The sequence below is a fragment of the Columba livia genome, chromosome 4 (assembly GCF_036013475.1).
Source record: "Columba livia isolate bColLiv1 breed racing homer chromosome 4, bColLiv1.pat.W.v2, whole genome shotgun sequence".
NCBI lineage: Eukaryota > Metazoa > Chordata > Aves > Columbiformes > Columbidae > Columba > Columba livia.
Genome location: NC_088605.1, coordinates 45,475,628 through 45,492,875, shown reverse-complemented (window position 1 = coordinate 45,492,875; position 17,248 = coordinate 45,475,628). Strand labels below are relative to the sequence as shown.

At 45.0% G+C, this 17,248-nt stretch overlaps 1 protein-coding gene across 2 annotated transcripts in view; it reads right to left on the bottom strand.

The window, feature by feature from the left end:
• The window catches only part of LOC135579362 (uncharacterized), a 36,996-nt gene that overhangs the window by 5,355 nt on the left and 14,393 nt on the right, over window positions 1-17,248 (bottom strand). The window contains exons 3-5 of one of the 2 annotated variants that reach the window (XM_065061480.1): window positions 12,466-12,780; window positions 2,849-2,945; window positions 1,024-1,123 (exon numbers count right to left, since the gene is read on the bottom strand). In XM_065061480.1, coding sequence (XP_064917552.1) covers window positions 2,941-2,945; window positions 12,466-12,780 — 320 coding nt within the window. In that variant the 3' untranslated portion in view covers window positions 1,024-1,123; window positions 2,849-2,940. Of the gene's footprint in view, window positions 1-1,023; window positions 1,124-2,848; window positions 2,946-12,465; window positions 12,781-17,248 lie in introns of those variants that run through there. The other variant, XM_065061479.1, reaches the window with a different exon arrangement.

Here is a 17,248-nt window from a genome sequence, read left to right as displayed (position 1 = left end):
AAATTATTTTGGTACCAAGTGTAAATATACTAACTAAAATACTGAGCTCAGACACACAAACCAAATACCAAGTTCAAATATGCAAACAGATCACAATTACACTTCTTCAAGACAATATCTCAATTTTAGCATTGCACCTTTGAACCGCTCACTGCTCAGCCGGGTGGAGGCACCGCTGGGTCTCCCTGACAAAACAGGTGGGTGCGCGCTGGAGCCCATGGGCACGCACCACCCCCGCCGCAGCAGGCTGGACCAGGCAAGGCTTTTATCAGTGTCTCATCTGGGGCGCCACAACCGCCATCCCCAAACCAGGACCCCACATCTGGTGCGCATACAAAAATGCCAAATCCAGCACACCGAGATGAGACACAGCCTATCACAGAGCCGTGCAAGTCCAGATGCCACAACAAAGCCAACTTGCCAGAAAGAAAAAAAAAAGCAATGGCTATCACACACAAAACCCCATCACCACATTCACACAGTCAAGAGCCAAATTGCTCATCGTCACAAAATGTACATTTTGGGTCAATCTGTGCTCTTACTATACCATACAACAGGCAAAAACTTACGAAACTGCAACACATTCAAAAAGATACCCACAAAGAAAAAAAGCTAGTACTAAAAGGCATCTTGCAGACTGTTCTGCAGCAAGTTTTTCTGTGATTCATTTGTTATCAGCTAATTCTCTCTCTGCTTGCTGAAGTTCAAACCATTCTGCTTGTAAATCTGTCTACAGTGATTTAATGATCTCTTGCTCAGTTTGCTTGTCTTTCGGGGCAGCTATCAATGCTGCTTCCAAAACAGCAGAAATCTCAAATCTGCTTTCTTTTGCCAAGTCCCTTATTTGCTCAGTTACAATATCTGGAGACGACCAATGTCCAGAAGCCCACCTAAGACCCTCAGGACTCTGGCAAGCCTTATAATCTTTCAGCAATCTTTCAGCTCCACCACCTGAGACCCCCCCCACATCTAGTAATGACTTAAAAAAGGGAAGAACTTTAAGAAAAATACTTAATTCTCTCTTACCGTTTAATGTGCCATCTTTGTCACTCTCTTTGTCATCTGAGTATTTGGCTGCTTGCTCTCTTGCTGCATGAGCAGAAAGTGCTTTTTGTCGCTCACCCTGAAATGGTTTCACAAACAACTTTTACACAGAAGATTCACTTCTTCAAGTTCAGCACTAATTCCTCCTTCCCACACATACATAAGTAAAACTTTTTCCTGTAGGTCACGAATAGGCAAGTCATTACAGTGCTCACTTTCACCATTACCACATGGTGCTTCTTCAGGAGCTGAACACTCTTGATTATTTTTCCTGTTATCATCCTCATTTTGACTTTCCAAACACTCTTCTTCACCATCTTTTCTGTCATCCCGTACGTTTTCACTTTCTAAAAGCATTGTTTGTGGAAGCTTCTTTTCATGGAAGGATAAAGTCGAGTCATCAGCAGCTTCTTTTTCCAAATCTGCTGCTTTTTGCGAAGCATACTCATCTGAGAGAGGACTGTCAACAGCAACCAATTTCTTAGTGCTTCCAGCACCTGAATTCCTTCCGTTAAGTTCTTTTCCAATACCTGAAAACAGCACATTATCAACTTCCATTGGAGAGAAGTGGAAAAAAGGGGACACAGAAACTACATCTTCTATTATTTAAAAGAATTTTTCGTGTAACGCTCTTGTGACTTCAAGTTTCTGAGCGCTTCTCTTTCGACACCTCTGATCTATGCAAAGCCACCAAACTAGATCTTTATTCTACTTCCTTTCCTGTCATCTGTTTCCGTGGACCAAATCCAAAGAAAATACTTCAAATACTCACAGTTAATTCTTACCTGTCATGCAGTTTAAAACCCTTTTAAACACCTACGTCTCCAAGGCCATGAGAAGTGGAAGCAAGTCAGCAAGAACAAAGCTAGGCACCTTTCGTTACCAGAATCCATGCTCCCCTTCTATTCTCTTCATTTCTGACCCAACTGAAACCTACTAGAAGATACTCAAAGAAGATACCTGCTCCAATGCTAAGATTCCCATGTTTAACCATAATCGTTTTATCTTCCTGTAGCCTGTTACTTCTGATTGATTTTATTTCAGAGTTCAAATGCTTCAGGAAGATGACAAAAGAATGCCATGACAATTGAGTAACATATTTAATGCAGGAGGAGCTTTTTTAAAGATCTTTTCAGCAAGGGGAAATTAAAGCATCCCACAAACTTTCAAAAGATGTTTTGGATTTGAATGAAAAACAGGACACAGAAGAAGTCCCTTTAAAAATACAGTATGAGATTTCAGATTCCGATTTCCCTTAGCATGCAGCACCATCTAAGGAGGAAGAAGAGCCATTCGGCCAATCTCGCTAAACTTAACATTAGCAAATATCAAATGCATCCTGGCCCAAAAAAACCAGCCAGCTCGAGCTTGCTCCTGCTTTGTGTACACTGCCAGGCAAGAACGCTCTGCAGCGTGTCCCGCAGCCCTTATTCACTGACTGTCCAGACTGGGAAAACAGTAAGATGACAACAGCGCTGCCTTTCTGCCCATGTCCACTGTCACTCACAGCACTGGGCGCTGCTGTCTCAGCCAGGTGTAGAGAAGCAATATGGCCAAGGAGTAAAACTGGGCATCACAACTGTAGGAAACAGCACTGACTGTGCCTGGCCTGGCAGGTTTCACCACCACTGATTGCACTGGGATTCTGCTCCTAACTTGGAAGAGGAGGACCAAATGATTGAGAAGTTGTTAAAATATGAAATCTTGCAACACTAAATCATATTGACTCACTAAGATTCTCTGTGATCTAGTAATGACTTAAAAAAGGGAAGAACTTTAAGAAAAATACTTAATTCTCTCTTACCGTTTAATGTGCCGTCTTTGTCACTCTCTTTGTCATCTGAGTATTCGGCTGCTTGCTCTCTTGCTGCACGAGCAGAAAGTGCTTTTTGTCGCTCACCCTGAAATGGTTTCACAAACAACTTTTACACAGAAGATTCACTTCTTCAAGTTCAGCACTCATTCCTCCTTCCCACACATACATAAGTAAAACTGAGCGAGAGATTAACCCGTTTAACTGAAAATCATTGTGAAGGATAAGTAAAATGGAGCGTTTTCACTCTAGCATCATTTCCCCGATTTTTCTGTGTTTAAAAATCCCTCCCAGTGTTAATTTCTATTTCTTCTCCGTAAGAAACATTCCTTACAGATCCCCTTCAATTCTTTGCAATAACGACGTTGTATCGTCATGTGACACATCGTGTGACACTTTTTCACCCCCCTGTTACATGTTCTGATGGGCAAGAGCACAACAGAAGGGTCTGCACAGTCCCGGTGTCACAGCGGGTGAGCAGGGGCTGCCGCTTCACCCACTGCTGTGGGACAAGAACTTGCAGCAGCTGGCAGGTCCAAAACAATGGAAGAGCTTCACAGAAGCCACCGCTGGTATTCTGGATGCTCTGCTGCACAGCATCACGGACGCAAGGCGGTTACGTGGCTTCTGAAAACAACTGGCCTTACTTACCTATTAAAAATACATTATGAAATGCAGCAGTGTCTCCAGACCCAGAGCCACAGACCACTGCGGGCTTGAGAGCAGGCTTTTCGACTTGAACACGGGTTTTGTGCTCTGCCCGAGGCAGCTGCCGGTGCTCGGCCAGAGCCCCGTTTGCGGGGCTGTCAGGACAGGGAGCTCAGGCCGTTCCCGTCTTAGGGCGACGTTACGCACCGGGAGCAGCTTCCCCTGCCCACACAACAGTAAACCTCACTTGGAGTGCAAATCGCCTTTGTTTTTCGTTGTTGTGTTTGACAGCGCGTTACTCGCAGTAGCTGAAACCAGTTCGCACACAAGCGCCACCGCTCCCCGAGCCCAGGAACAGCGCCCCCCGCCCGGGCGCTGCCGCCGCTCACCTGCAACACGCCGCGCCGCCTCGCCGCCCGGCGGCCACTGCGCTTCCCCGGCATGGCGGCGGCGTCTGGATCCCGCCTGGCAGCGCCTGAGCCCACGGGCCGGACCTGACAGAGCTCCAAACACCGCCCCGCCCGCCGTGGCTCTGCCCGTCGCCTGGCAACGCCGCCGCATAAAGGGCGGGCGGTGACGGCGGCGGCCTGGCCTGCTGGCCGAGCGGCTTCACGTTCGGGCGGGTGGGAACGGGCGGTCATGGCGCCGGGCTCTTTAGCTGACTCCAGTGAGCTCCCGCCTCTCACCCCACACCTTGAGCCCCTCTGTTTTCCGTAGGCACACGCACAGCTGTTAGGGTACAGCAGCGGGCAGGCAGATCTATGCATCAAAACTGGGGCCTTCTCCCAGGCCTGAGCAACTTTCTTACCGGGCCAAAGTGAGGCTTCACCCGTGCCCTCCGGGAGCCAACCGAAGATGTCAAGGTTTATTGTTTACACCCTTATCCTACATATAAACCACATAGCTGTTACCACAAGACAGATACGTGGACATGTATACCACTCAGGACACACCATGGCAATAGGAGACAGGAGTGACAACAGGTTAATCAGTCTCACTCTTATGATCAGTTAATTGTGCTGACGTGGACATCGCATTCCATAAGGAACAACCTCACTTCAAGTGCTCTCTAGGGAAAAAAAGAAGAAAAAAAAAAAGTCTCATAGCACCTGTGCATTAATCTGAATGAAATTTTAGAGATGAAGGAGTGACAGTGGTGTCCAAGTAAATCACCTGGTGCTTCCATGTCCTCACACTCCTTGTTTCCCCCAGAGGTGTCTGTGCAGCACACCTGGCCAGCACCACACACCTTGCCCAGCAGCACAGGTCCCTGCCGAGCTGCCTGTCCTGAGATCAGCTGCCCACTGTGTGAGCAGTGATGGAGGCCACCACAGCCCAGGATGCTCCGGGAATGTTGATCTTGTGCATTACAAGAAAACTGTTGACTTCAGGACCCCATACAGATAGGGACAACGCTCTTCTTCCTCCAGTTTAAATGCTTGTGATCACCCATTTTCTAAATAAGATTAGTGCTTCAGTTGTCGTAGTGCTAATAAAGAACTTCTGACATGCTCTCTGTACTGGTGTTATATTTGCATGTATTAACCTTCCCCAAACACATTACATGTTTACATGCTGTGCACAAGGAAATCTCTCTGACAGAAACAGGGAGACACTACGTAGGACAGAGCCCAAAGCCTTATGACCTGTTTGCCTCTTGTTTATTTCTGTGGAGCTACATTTTAAAAGCAATGCAGTTACATAAAGGCCACAACACACCTGAGGGACAGAGGCCCTGAGTTCTAGTGAGTAACCTTGGGTTTAAACTAACAATTAATTGTGAATCGCTGATATTTAGTGAAATAAATAACTTACGCTTTTTCTATGGATAAACAACATTTAATCCAATTTCTTGTATTCCTTAAACACGTGTTCATTAGAGCATAAGCAAAACAGCGCTGGGTGCGCGGGGGATTCTCTCCGCCCAACACGCACACTTTTAACAATAAGAAGTGTGCTTAAATACAGTATGGTATTACATATTCATAATGACCCAGGAACGCCTATACATATTCATGACCTTCCCCGCTTTTTATTAAAATTAGTCTCAGATAATTATTTACATATTATTCCCCTCCTTGACCCTCCCCTGTTGCGCCTGCGCAGTGTCACTTGGTGAATTTGAGGAAAGGTCTTTAGGGGTCTTTGGATGAAGGCTCCTTCAGCTTCCTCACAGTGGACGTTTTACCTTTGGCTCATTAGAAGGAACTGGCTGGAATCCAAGCTACCAAACCGGCTGGAACCAGACTGGTGCCTCCTTTTTGCTGTAAATCTTGGCTATCTTGTCTCCTCAAGGCTGCAGCTGGTGCTGTAAAACTTCTTATCTCGGCATTTAATGAAGTCCTGCCTTGTTATTTTTTTTTTTTTTAGCACAATTAGTTACATACAACTCTAAGCTAGATATTAATTGTGTGGTTTAAAATGTTAGCTTGTTAGTAGGCCCTTATTATATAGTTGCTTAACCCTTAAAACGTTAGTTCCCTCTATCAATATAACTTCCTAAACAAGTTTCATAACTTTTTACATAGACCTTAACCACCTTTCCCTTTTCCAGGTTCAGAGTCCGTGCCTCATTTGGTTATACCTGTAAACATTAAACATCTTAGCACGAATCACAACTGCATTTTTCACAATTCCCCCCTTTTCTTTTTATCCTATTGATTCGTGCTTTGGCCTCAAAGTTAACCAGCACCTGCCTAGCGGCGGCTAGGCCCAGTTTGGTGTTATCTTTTAAAATCATAAATTGATGCCCCATTGCTTTTGTTGCCATTTCAGGATCTATAGGCATAGCTGAGATTTGCATGCCTTGGACTACTGAATGTATTAACCGAATAAAGCACGGGATCATACATGGTACAAACAGTAAACCCAGAAATGCGCATAATATCATGAACCCTATTTTCTTCCACCAGGCTCCCCCAAATTAGTCATCCCACCAATGGCTAGTAAGTATAGAGTTCCATTTCTGTACTGGTACATGCGCAACGCGTTTTATCTCCTCTGCTATTTTCATTGTAGCTTCCCCATTACCATCTATTTCCAAACAACACTCAGAAGTATTCAATTTCCCACAGACACCCCCTTCTTCAGCTAAGAGATAATCTAAGGCTACCCGATTTTAGTACACTGAAGCCCTGGTCTGAGACAATTGTCTTGCTAGAAGATTCAGTGCCTCAGCTGTCCGGTTGCTTATTATTTCAACCACTGCTTGCATTACAGGATAATTCGGTTTGGCATATATATTGGGGTACGGTATCCCCAGCTTCCCTCTTGGGCCCAGGGGGCTGGATCATAGTATTCAATTATCCTTTTCGCAGGCCATTCATCATCTTTCCAAGTTTGTGTTCCTCCTATGGGGACATTTATTAAACCCCTCTTCTCTCTGTTTAAAGTTTCATACAGAGGTTTCCCCAGATAACTCCCTTTTTCCTTTGGTAAAAGGAACAATGCTGGTTGAATTATCCCTATTGTACAAGACCCTCTCCATTTAGGCATTAACTCATTATAAGCTCTATTCCCACATATCCAAAATAATCCATCAGGAGCTTTCCATGGTTCGTTTACATCGGTAGAGCCAGGATTCTGCCAATATCTCCTTAAATCCCCAATTTCCTCAAAAGGATTTGCTTTGCTTCGATTCTTCCAGCATATTGTTTCATTTCCCACCAATATCCATTAGGTGGACCTGGCCACCAAGTGGGAGGAATAGAGGTATTTGATGAATTTACTTGTAACACTAACTTACAAGGGGTTTGCCCAACGTATTCAGTAAAATCCAGTTTACCATCGTCCCTTGATATGCGTATCTGCCCAATGATTAAGTGACTTAATACCCATCCTTCTGGTCTTTTTTCTTTCCAGTTACATGAGTTCTGTTCCATACCAGTAATCCTTCTGGGCTCACACTCTCCCCTCTCCAAGGCCACTGCTCCACCACCTGAGACCCCCCACACATCCAGCATGACGTGACACCCAATTCCTGGGCCATCTTCTCCACAAGGTCTGCAAACAGGTTTTTCCCCACTGTTGGCAATTGTAATCCCTTGTCTTTTTGCCCTACCTCTTCATACCAATCACTGCTTTTCTGCACCACTTTCTGTTTCTCTTGCCTTCTTTTCAATTCCTGAGTAGCACTCTTAACTAACTCCTCCTTATACTGATCTTGCACTCCCCCTCCATCTGAATAGCCCCACATACCAGTTTGTGAAAAACAGATACTCTGTTCTCCCCTAGGGCAGGAGACAGAGCCTACACCGAGTCTACCTTTCCCTAGATTAGTTGCTACCCATAACTTCTGCCCTTGGATTTCACATTTTTCCAATTTTGTTCTATCATAACATCCAGAATTAACATGAGTGTGATAACTGAGAACATATTGTGTCAGTCGTCCTATTCTCACGCGCTCATAGCACTTGGTACAGGGATTGGCCAGGCTCAGTTGGGAACAGTAAGTCACCACTCCTAGCAAGAGGATCAGGTCCAGGTTTCTACACCCTCTGCCTCTCTGGCCTACCAGGTTGCAGCTGGCAGCCGAGTTCATTATCTTCTCGGCAGCAAGGGTAGTGTCCCCGCCTTTCCTATTTTTGCCGTTAGGTGATGACTTTTTATCGTATTCCAAACTCTTGGCCTTCACTTCCCAGGAGCAACAGGACGACACGAAATTTGATTTCTCTTTTTACACTCTATTCTTCCTGTCACTGATGGACTCTCTAAATTCCCATACACACCTTTAGTAAATGCCTCCCATCATTTTTCACTATACTTTTTGTATTCTTCCAGTGACTGTTAGAATTCTCAACTTAGCTTTGGCTTCCCTATCTTCTATTCTTAAATGCTTATTACACAATCCTGTTGGCAATTTCCCTTTGTGGATATGCTTATACCACAGTTCAATACAACCTAACCATCAAATACAGATAAAAGAATTACATATCCAACTTAGTTCAACATGCTTAACTATTAAAACATTCTGATTTTCATTTATGCTGGACATTCATATGAACAATACTGAAAGTAGTTACATCACCGATCCCGTGTTAATTTCAACTTCAATTCCCCCGGTCCTTGAGTTACTTTCCAGGTTCTTTCTTCTGTCAGGGGTCCTTTAACTCGAGAGGCGTGTGTCCATCCTTTCTCTGCAGTGCGAACCGCTGTTTCTGTAGTTTCCAAAGTTTTCTGCAAAAGACTTCTCATACGCATAAATAAAATGTGGCCCTCTATCAGAGGATATAACACCTGGAACTCCAAACCTTGGTGTTATTTCATGTATCAATGTTCTAGTCACCTCCTAAACTTTTGCTGTCCTGGTAGGGAATGCTTCTGGCCAACCTGAAAAAGTATTAGTTAATACCAACAAATATCGGTACCCCCCTTTTCCTGGGAGTTCTGAAAACTCAATTTGCCATTGTGTTCCAGGCCCATTCCCCTTCCCCATTTGACCCATTTCTAGCTTGGGCATATTTTTGGGATTAGTCTGGAGGCAAAGATCACGCTGCTGTCACCTGTTTTACAGTGATATACAAATTTCTAGCTCCTGTGTCCCTAATCAAATGTTTGCATAGTGGTTCTATTCCCCAAAATCCTTTCTTATGTTCTTCCCTTACTAAAGGCCAAAGTACATGAAAGTGGACAATAAGCTTTCCCTGAGGGGCGTGAACCCACCCTTCCTTATTATATTATTCCTCTAAATCTATGATGAGTTTCGATTCTCTTTAGTATACTCTGGCTTACCTTTTAAAGAGACCTGTCCCCCAAGGACTAGAGCACTTTCTGTTTTTACCTTTTGCTTTGCCATTTGTTTTGCCTCTCTGTCCGCCAGCCTTTTCTGATTCCGAGCTCACTTTCTGGTGTGCCCTATTATGCATGATTGCCATTTTCTTAGGAAGTTGAACTACTTCCGATAGTTTCAACATCTCCTCTGCACGTTTGATATGTTTGCTTTGAGAGTTCAAAAGTCCCTTTTCTTTCCAAATTGCTCTGTGCACATGCACAACCCTCACAGTTAGCTGCTTCCATCCATAAACCAGTTGTCAGAGTTTTCAATAGGAATGTCTTTTAGATCTGGTCAACTGGATGATATTGCTTCGATGGTCTTCAGGCAGTCATGATGAACTGGTTCTCCAAAGTTACCACTGAGGAAAGAAGCTGGGTTGACAACGTTAGTGACGATAATTTCTACACCATCTTGTGAGACACTGTCTGGGATACTAGCACAGTCATTTTCTGACCCGTGGTAAATCTCCAGGCCTCCTGTATATTCAGTACCACTGCAGCAACTGCTCGCAGGCATCCAGGCCACCCCTTTGCAGTTGCGTCTAACTGTTCAGAGAAACAGGCCACTGCTCGTCCATATGGGCCAAGATCCTTTGCCAATATACCCAAGGCTATTCCCTGTTTCTCATGAAAGAATAGGAAAAATGGTTTGCTCACATATTGGAGTCCTAGAGCAGGGGCTGGTATCAAAGCCTTTTTAAGTTCCTGAAAGGCTCGTGTGGCTTCCTTATTCCATTGCAGGTGTTTCTGGTCCGTATGGTCCAGGTCACGCACGTCTCCTTGGTTCTAGTAGCGATGAAAATGTCATCCAGATATTGTAGCATCTGTCTCTCATCAGACGAGGCTTCCCAGGATTCAAAATCTTTAGCAAGCAGATTTCCAAATATTGTCGGGCTGTTCGTGAATCTTTGTGGCAACACCGTCCAAGTGAGCTGGGTTTTACCTTTATTTTTAGGGTTCTCTCATTCAAATGCAAATATTGTCTGGCTAGCTTCATGGCGAGGGAGGCAAAAGAAAGCATTTTTTAAATCTAAAATGATAAACCAAGTCAAATTAGGTGTTAATACTCTCAGAAGGGTGTATGGGTCTGCTACCACTGGGTAGAGGTCCTCAGCTATTTTGTTTATAGCTCATAAGTCCTGAACCACCCAATATGACCTATCTAGCTTGCGGACAGGCAACATAGGGGTGTTGTAATTGGACTCACACTCCTTTAATAACCCTACTTGCAGGAATTTCTCTGTTACTGGCCGAATTCCTACTTCTGAACCTGGGTCAGAAGGTGGATATCTAAGGGGAAATCCGCGTGCTCTGTACGCGTTTCACACAACCAAGCAGCCCAGCAGGAACGGGCCAGGCGGCGACTGCCCCCCCCGCTTCATCCCCCGCGGCCGGCGAGCCCGGAGGAGAGGAGCTGCAGCTCCAGCTCCAGCAGCCGCCGCTCTCCCCGCCGTTTTTTTTCACCGCTTTAGCAGACACTCAGCTTTTCACCTTTTTTTTGTTTTTTCTTTCTTTCTTTTTTCTTTCCTTTTTTTTTCTTCTCGCCGCAGCTTATCAAGGGGAAGCTGCCGGGCACAGGCTTGGGCTCCTCTTGCCCTTTTTCTCTCTTCATTTAATTCCTGCGTCTATAAACTTTTATATGCAATTTCAATTAGCTGAGCAACAGTTACATCCCTCAGCTCCTACCTTTTGTAATTTCTTACAGATGTCAATAAGCAGCATATTAAGCATCAATCCCTTACATCAATTTTAGATCCAAATCAGTCTATCCACAGAACAACACTAACTGCAATACAGCTAACTCAGAATTTCACATTCAAATCACTTCCCCCACTAATTTACTCTCATGTGTACAGATGCATCTTAAGGGGGAGCAAGGTGGTACTTCAATAATGGAACCGGTGCTCATTTTGTAATTATCTCCCCAAACAAATTATTTTGGTACCAAGTGTAAATATACTGACTAAAATACTGAGCTCAGACACACAAACCAAATACCAAGTTCAAATATGCAAACAGATCACAATTACACTTCTTCAAGACAATATCTCAATTTTAGCATTGCACCTTTGAACCGCTCACTGCTCAGCCGGGTGGAGGCACCGCTGGGTCTCCCTGACAAAACAGGTGGGTGCGCGCTGGAGCCCATGGGCACGCACCACCCCCGCCGCAGCAAGCTGGACCGGGCAAGGCTTTTATCAGTGTCTCATCTGGGGCGCCACAACCGCCATCCCCAAACCAGGACCCCACATCTGGTGCGCATACAAAAATGCCAAATCCAGCACAGCGAGATGAGACACAGCCTATCACAGAGCCGTGCAAGTCCAGATGCCACAACAAAGCCAACTTGCCAGAAAGAAAAAAAAAAGCAATGGCTATCACACACAAAACCCCATCACCACATTCACACAGTCAAGAGCCAAATTGCTCATCGTCACAAAATGTACATTTTGGGTCAATCTGTGATCTTACTATACCATACAACAGGCAAAAACTTATGAAACTGCAACACATTCAAAAAGATACCCACAAAGAAAAAAAGCTAGTACTAAAAGGCATCTTGCAGACTGTTCTGCAGCAAGTTTTTCTGTGATTCATTTGTTATCAGCTAATTCTCTCTCTGCTTGCTGAAGTTCAAACCATTCTGCTTGTAAATCTGTCTACAGTGATTTAATGATCTCTCGCTCAGTTTGCTTGTCTTTCGGGGCAGCTATCAATGCTGCTTCCAAAACAGCAGAAATCTCAAATCTGCTTTCTTTTGCCAAGTCCCTTATTTGCTCACTTACAATATCTGGAGACGACCAATGTCCAGAAGCCCACCTAAGACCCTCAGGACTCTGGCAAGCCTTATAATCTTTCAGCAATCTTTCAGCTCCACCACCTGAGACCCCCCCCACATCTAGTAATGACTTAAAAAAGGGAAGAACTTTAAGAAAAATACTTAATTCTCTCTTACCGTTTAATGTGCCGTCTTTGTCACTCTCTTTGTCATCTGAGTATTCGGCTGCTTGCTCTCTTGCTGCATGAGCAGAAAGTGCTTTTTGTCGCTCACCCTGAAATGGTTTCACAAACAACTTTTACGCAGAAGATTCACTTCTTCAAGTTCAGCACTAATTCCTCCTTCCCACACATACATAAGTAAAATTTTTCCTGTAGGTCACGAATAGGCAAGTCATTACAGTGCTCACTTTCACCATTACCACATGGTGCTTCTTCAGGAGCTGAACACTCTTGATTATTTTTCCTGTTATCATCCTCATTTTGACTTTCCAAACACTCTTCTTCACCATCTTCTCTGTCATCCTGTATGTTTTCACTTTCTAAAAGCATTGTTTGTGGAAGCTTCTTTTCATGGAAGGATAAAGTCGAGTCATCAGCAGCTTCTTTTTCCAAATCTGCTGCTTTTTGCGAAGCATACTCATCTGAGAGAGGACTGTCAACAGCAACCAATTTCTTAGTGCTTCCAGCACCTGAATTCCTTCCGTTACGTTCTTTTCCAACACCTGAAAACAGCACATTATCAACTTCCATTGGAGAGAAGTGGAAAAAAGGGGACACAGAAACTACATCTTCTATTATTTAAAAGAATTTTTCGTGTAACGCTCTTGTGACTTCAAGTTTCTGAGCGCTTCTCTTTCCACACCTCTGATCTATGCAAAGCCACCAAACTAGATCTTTATTCTGCTTCCTTTCCTGTCATCTCTTTCCGTGGACCAAATCCAAAGAAAATACTTCAAATACTCACAGTTAATTCTTATCTGTCATGCAATTTAAAACCCTTTTAAACACCTACGTCTCCAAGGCCATGAGAAGTGGAAGCAAGTCAACAAGAACAAAGCTAGGCACCTTTCGTTACCAGAATCCATCCTCCCCTTCTATTCTCTTCATTTCTGACCCAACTGAAACCTACTAGAAGATACTCAAAGAAGATACCTGCTCCAATGCTAAGATTCCCATGTTTAACCATAATCGTTTTATCTTCCTGTAGCCTGTTACTTCTAACTGATTTTATTTCAATGTTCAAATGCTTCAGCAATATGACAAAAGAATGCCATGACAATTGAGTAACATATTTAATGCAGGAGGAGCTTTTTTAAAGATCTTTTCAGCAAAGGGAAATTAAAGCATCCCACAAACTTTCAAAAGATCTTTCGGATTTGAATGAAAAACAGGACACAGAAGAAGTCCCTTTAAAAATACAGCATGAGATTTCAGATTCCGATTTCCCTTAGCATGCAGCACCATCTAAGGAGGAAGAAGAGCCATTCGGCCAATCTCGCTAAACTTAACATTAGCAAATATCAAATGCATCCTGGCCCAAAAAAAACCAGCCAGCTCGAGCTTGCTCCTGCTTTGTGTACACTGCCAGGCAAGAACGCTCTGCAGCGTGTCCCGCAGCCCTTATTCACTGATTGTCCAGACTGGGAAAACAGTAAGATGACAACAGCGCTGCCTTTCTGCCCATGTCCACTGTCACTCACAGTACTGGGCGCTGCTGTCTCAGCCTGGTGTGGAGAAGCAATATGGCCAAGGAGTAAAACTGGGCATCACAACTGTAGGAAACAGCACTGACTGTGCCTGGCCTGGCAGGTTTCACCACCACTGATTGCACTGGGATTCTGCTCCTAACTTGGAAGAGGAGGACCAAATGATTGAGAAGTTGTTAAAATATGAAATCTTGCAACACTAAATCATATTGACTCACTAAGATTCTCTGTGATCTAGTAATGACTTAAAAAAGGGAAGAACCTTAAGAAAAATACTTAATTCTCTCTTACCGTTTAATGTGCCGTCTTTGTCACTGTCATCTGAGTATTCGGCTGCTTGCTCTCTTGCTGCATGAGCAGAAAGTGCTTTTTGTCGCTCACCCTGAAATGGTTTCACAAACAACTTTTACACAGAAGATTCACTTCTTCAAGTTCAGCACTAATTCCTCCTTCCCACACATACATAAGTAAAACTGAGCAAGAGATTAACCCGTTTAACTGAAAATTATTGTGAAGGATAAGTAAAATGGAGCCTTTTCACTCTAGCATCATTTCCCCAATTTTTCTGTGTTTAAAAATCCCTCCAAGTGTTAATTTCTATTTCTCCTCCGTAAGAAACATTCCTTACAGATCCCCTTCAATTCTTTGCAATAACGACGTTGTATCGTCATGTGACACATCGTGTGACACTTTTTCACCCCCCTGTTACATGTTCTGATGGGCAAGAGCACAACAGAAGGGTCTGCACAGTCCCGGTGTCACAGCGGGTGAGCAGGGGCTGCCGCTTCACCCACTGCTGTGGGACAAGAACTTGCAGCAGCTGGCAGGTCCAAAACAATGGAAGAGCTTCACAGAAGCCACCGCTGGTATTCTGGATGCTCTGCTGCACAGCATCACGGACGCAAGGCGGTTACGTGGCTTCTGAAAACAACTGGCCTTACTTACCTATTAAAAATACATTATGAAATGCAGCAGTGTCTCCAGACCCAGAGCCACAGACCACTGCGGGCTTGAGAGCAGGCTTTTCGACTTGAACACGGGTTTTGTGCTCTGCCCGAGGCAGCTGCCGGTGCTCGGCCAGAGCCCCGTTTGCGGGGCTGTCAGGACAGGGAGCTCAGGCCGTTCCCGTCTTAGGGCGACGTTACGCACCGGGAGCAGCTTCCCCTGCCCACACAACAGTAAACCTCACTTGGAGTGCAAATCGCCTTTGTTTTCCGTTGTTGTGTTTGACAGCGCGTTACTCGCAGTAGCTGAAACCAGTTCGCACACAAGCGCCACCGCTCCCCGAGCCCAGGAACAGCGCCCCCCGCCCGGGCGCTGCCGCCGCTCACCTGCAACACGCCGCGCCGCCTCGCCGCCCGGCGGCCACTGCGCTTCCCCGGCATGGCGGCGGCGTCTGGATCCCGCCTGGCAGCGCCTGAGCCCACGGGCCGGACCTGACAGAGCTCCAAACACCGCCCCGCCCGCCGTGGCTCTGCCCGTCGCCTGGCAACGCCGCCGCATAAAGGGCGGGCGGTGACGGCGGCGGCCTGGCCTGCTGGCCGAGCGGCTTCACGTTCGGGCGGGTGGGAACGGGCGGTCATGGCGCCGGGCTCTTTAGCTGACTCCAGTGAGCTCCCGCCTCTCACCCCACACCTTGAGCCCCTCTGTTTTCCGTAGGCACACGCACAGCTGTTAGGGTACAGCAGCGGGCAGGCAGATCTATGCATCAAAACTGGGGCCTTCTCCCAGGCCTGAGCAACTTTCTTACCGGGCCAAAGTGAGGCTTCACCCGTGCCCTCCGGGAGCCAACCGAAGATGTCAAGGTTTATTGTTTACACCCTTATCCTACATATAAACCACATAGCTGTTACCACAAGACAGATACGTGGACATGTATACCACTCAGGACACACCATGGCAATAGGAGACAGGAGTGACAACAGGTTAATCAGTCTCACTCTTATGATCAGTTAATTGTGCTGACGTGGACATCGCATTCCATAAGGAACAACCTCACTTCAAGTGCTCTCTAGGGAAAAAAAGAAGAAAAAAAAAAAGTCTCATAGCACCTGTGCATTAATCTGAATGAAATTTTAGAGATGAAGGAGTGACAGTGGTGTCCAAGTAAATCACCTGGTGCTTCCATGTCCTCACACTCCTTGTTTCCCCCAGAGGTGTCTGTGCAGCACACCTGGCCAGCACCACACACCTTGCCCAGCAGCACAGGTCCCTGCCGAGCTGCCTGTCCTGAGATCAGCTGCCCACTGTGTGAGCAGTGATGGAGGCCACCACAGCCCAGGATGCTCCGGGAATGTTGATCTTGTGCATTACAAGAAAACTGTTGACTTCAGGACCCCATACAGATAGGGACAACGCTCTTCTTCCTCCAGTTTAAATGCTTGTGATCACCCATTTTCTAAATAAGATTAGTGCTTCAGTTGTCGTAGTGCTAATAAAGAACTTCTGACATGCTCTCTGTACTGGTGTTATATTTGCATGTATTAACCTTCCCCAAACACATTACATGTTTACATGCTGTGCACAAGGAAATCTCTCTGACAGAAACAGGGAGACACTACGTAGGACAGAGCCCAAAGCCTTATGACCTGTTTGCCTCTTGTTTATTTCTGTGGAGCTACATTTTAAAAGCAATGCAGTTACATAAAGGCCACAACACACCTGAGGGACAGAGGCCCTGAGTTCTAGTGAGTAACCTTGGGTTTAAACTAACAATTAATTGTGAATCGCTGATATTTAGTGAAATAAATAACTTACGCTTTTTCTATGGATAAACAACATTTAATCCAATTTCTTGTATTCCTTAAACACGTGTTCATTAGAGCATAAGCAAAACAGCGCTGGGTGCGCGGGGGATTCTCTCCGCCCAACACGCACACTTTTAACAATAAGAAGTGTGCTTAAATACAGTATGGTATTACATATTCATAATGACCCAGGAACGCCTATACATATTCATGACCTTCCCCGCTTTTTATTAAAATTAGTCTCAGATAATTATTTACATATTATTCCCCTCCTTGACCCTCCCCTGTTGCGCCTGCGCAGTGTCACTTGGTGAATTTGAGGAAAGGTCTTTAGGGGTCTTTGGATGAAGGCTCCTTCAGCTTCCTCACAGTGGACGTTTTACCTTTGGCTCATTAGAAGGAACTGGCTGGAATCCAAGCTACCAAACCGGCTGGAACCAGACTGGTGCCTCCTTTTTGCTGTAAATCTTGGCTATCTTGCCTCCTCAAGGCTGCAGCTGGTGCTGTAAAACTTCTTATCTCGGCATTTAATGAAGTCCTGCCTTGTTATTTTTTTTTTTTTTAGCACAATTAGTTACATACAACTCTAAACTAGATATTAATTGTGTGGTTTAAAATGTTAGCTTGTTAGTAGGCCCTTATTATATAGTTGCTTAACCCTTAAAACGTTAGTTCCCTCTATCAATATAACTTCCTAAACAAGTTTCATAACTTTTTACATAGACCTTAACCACCTT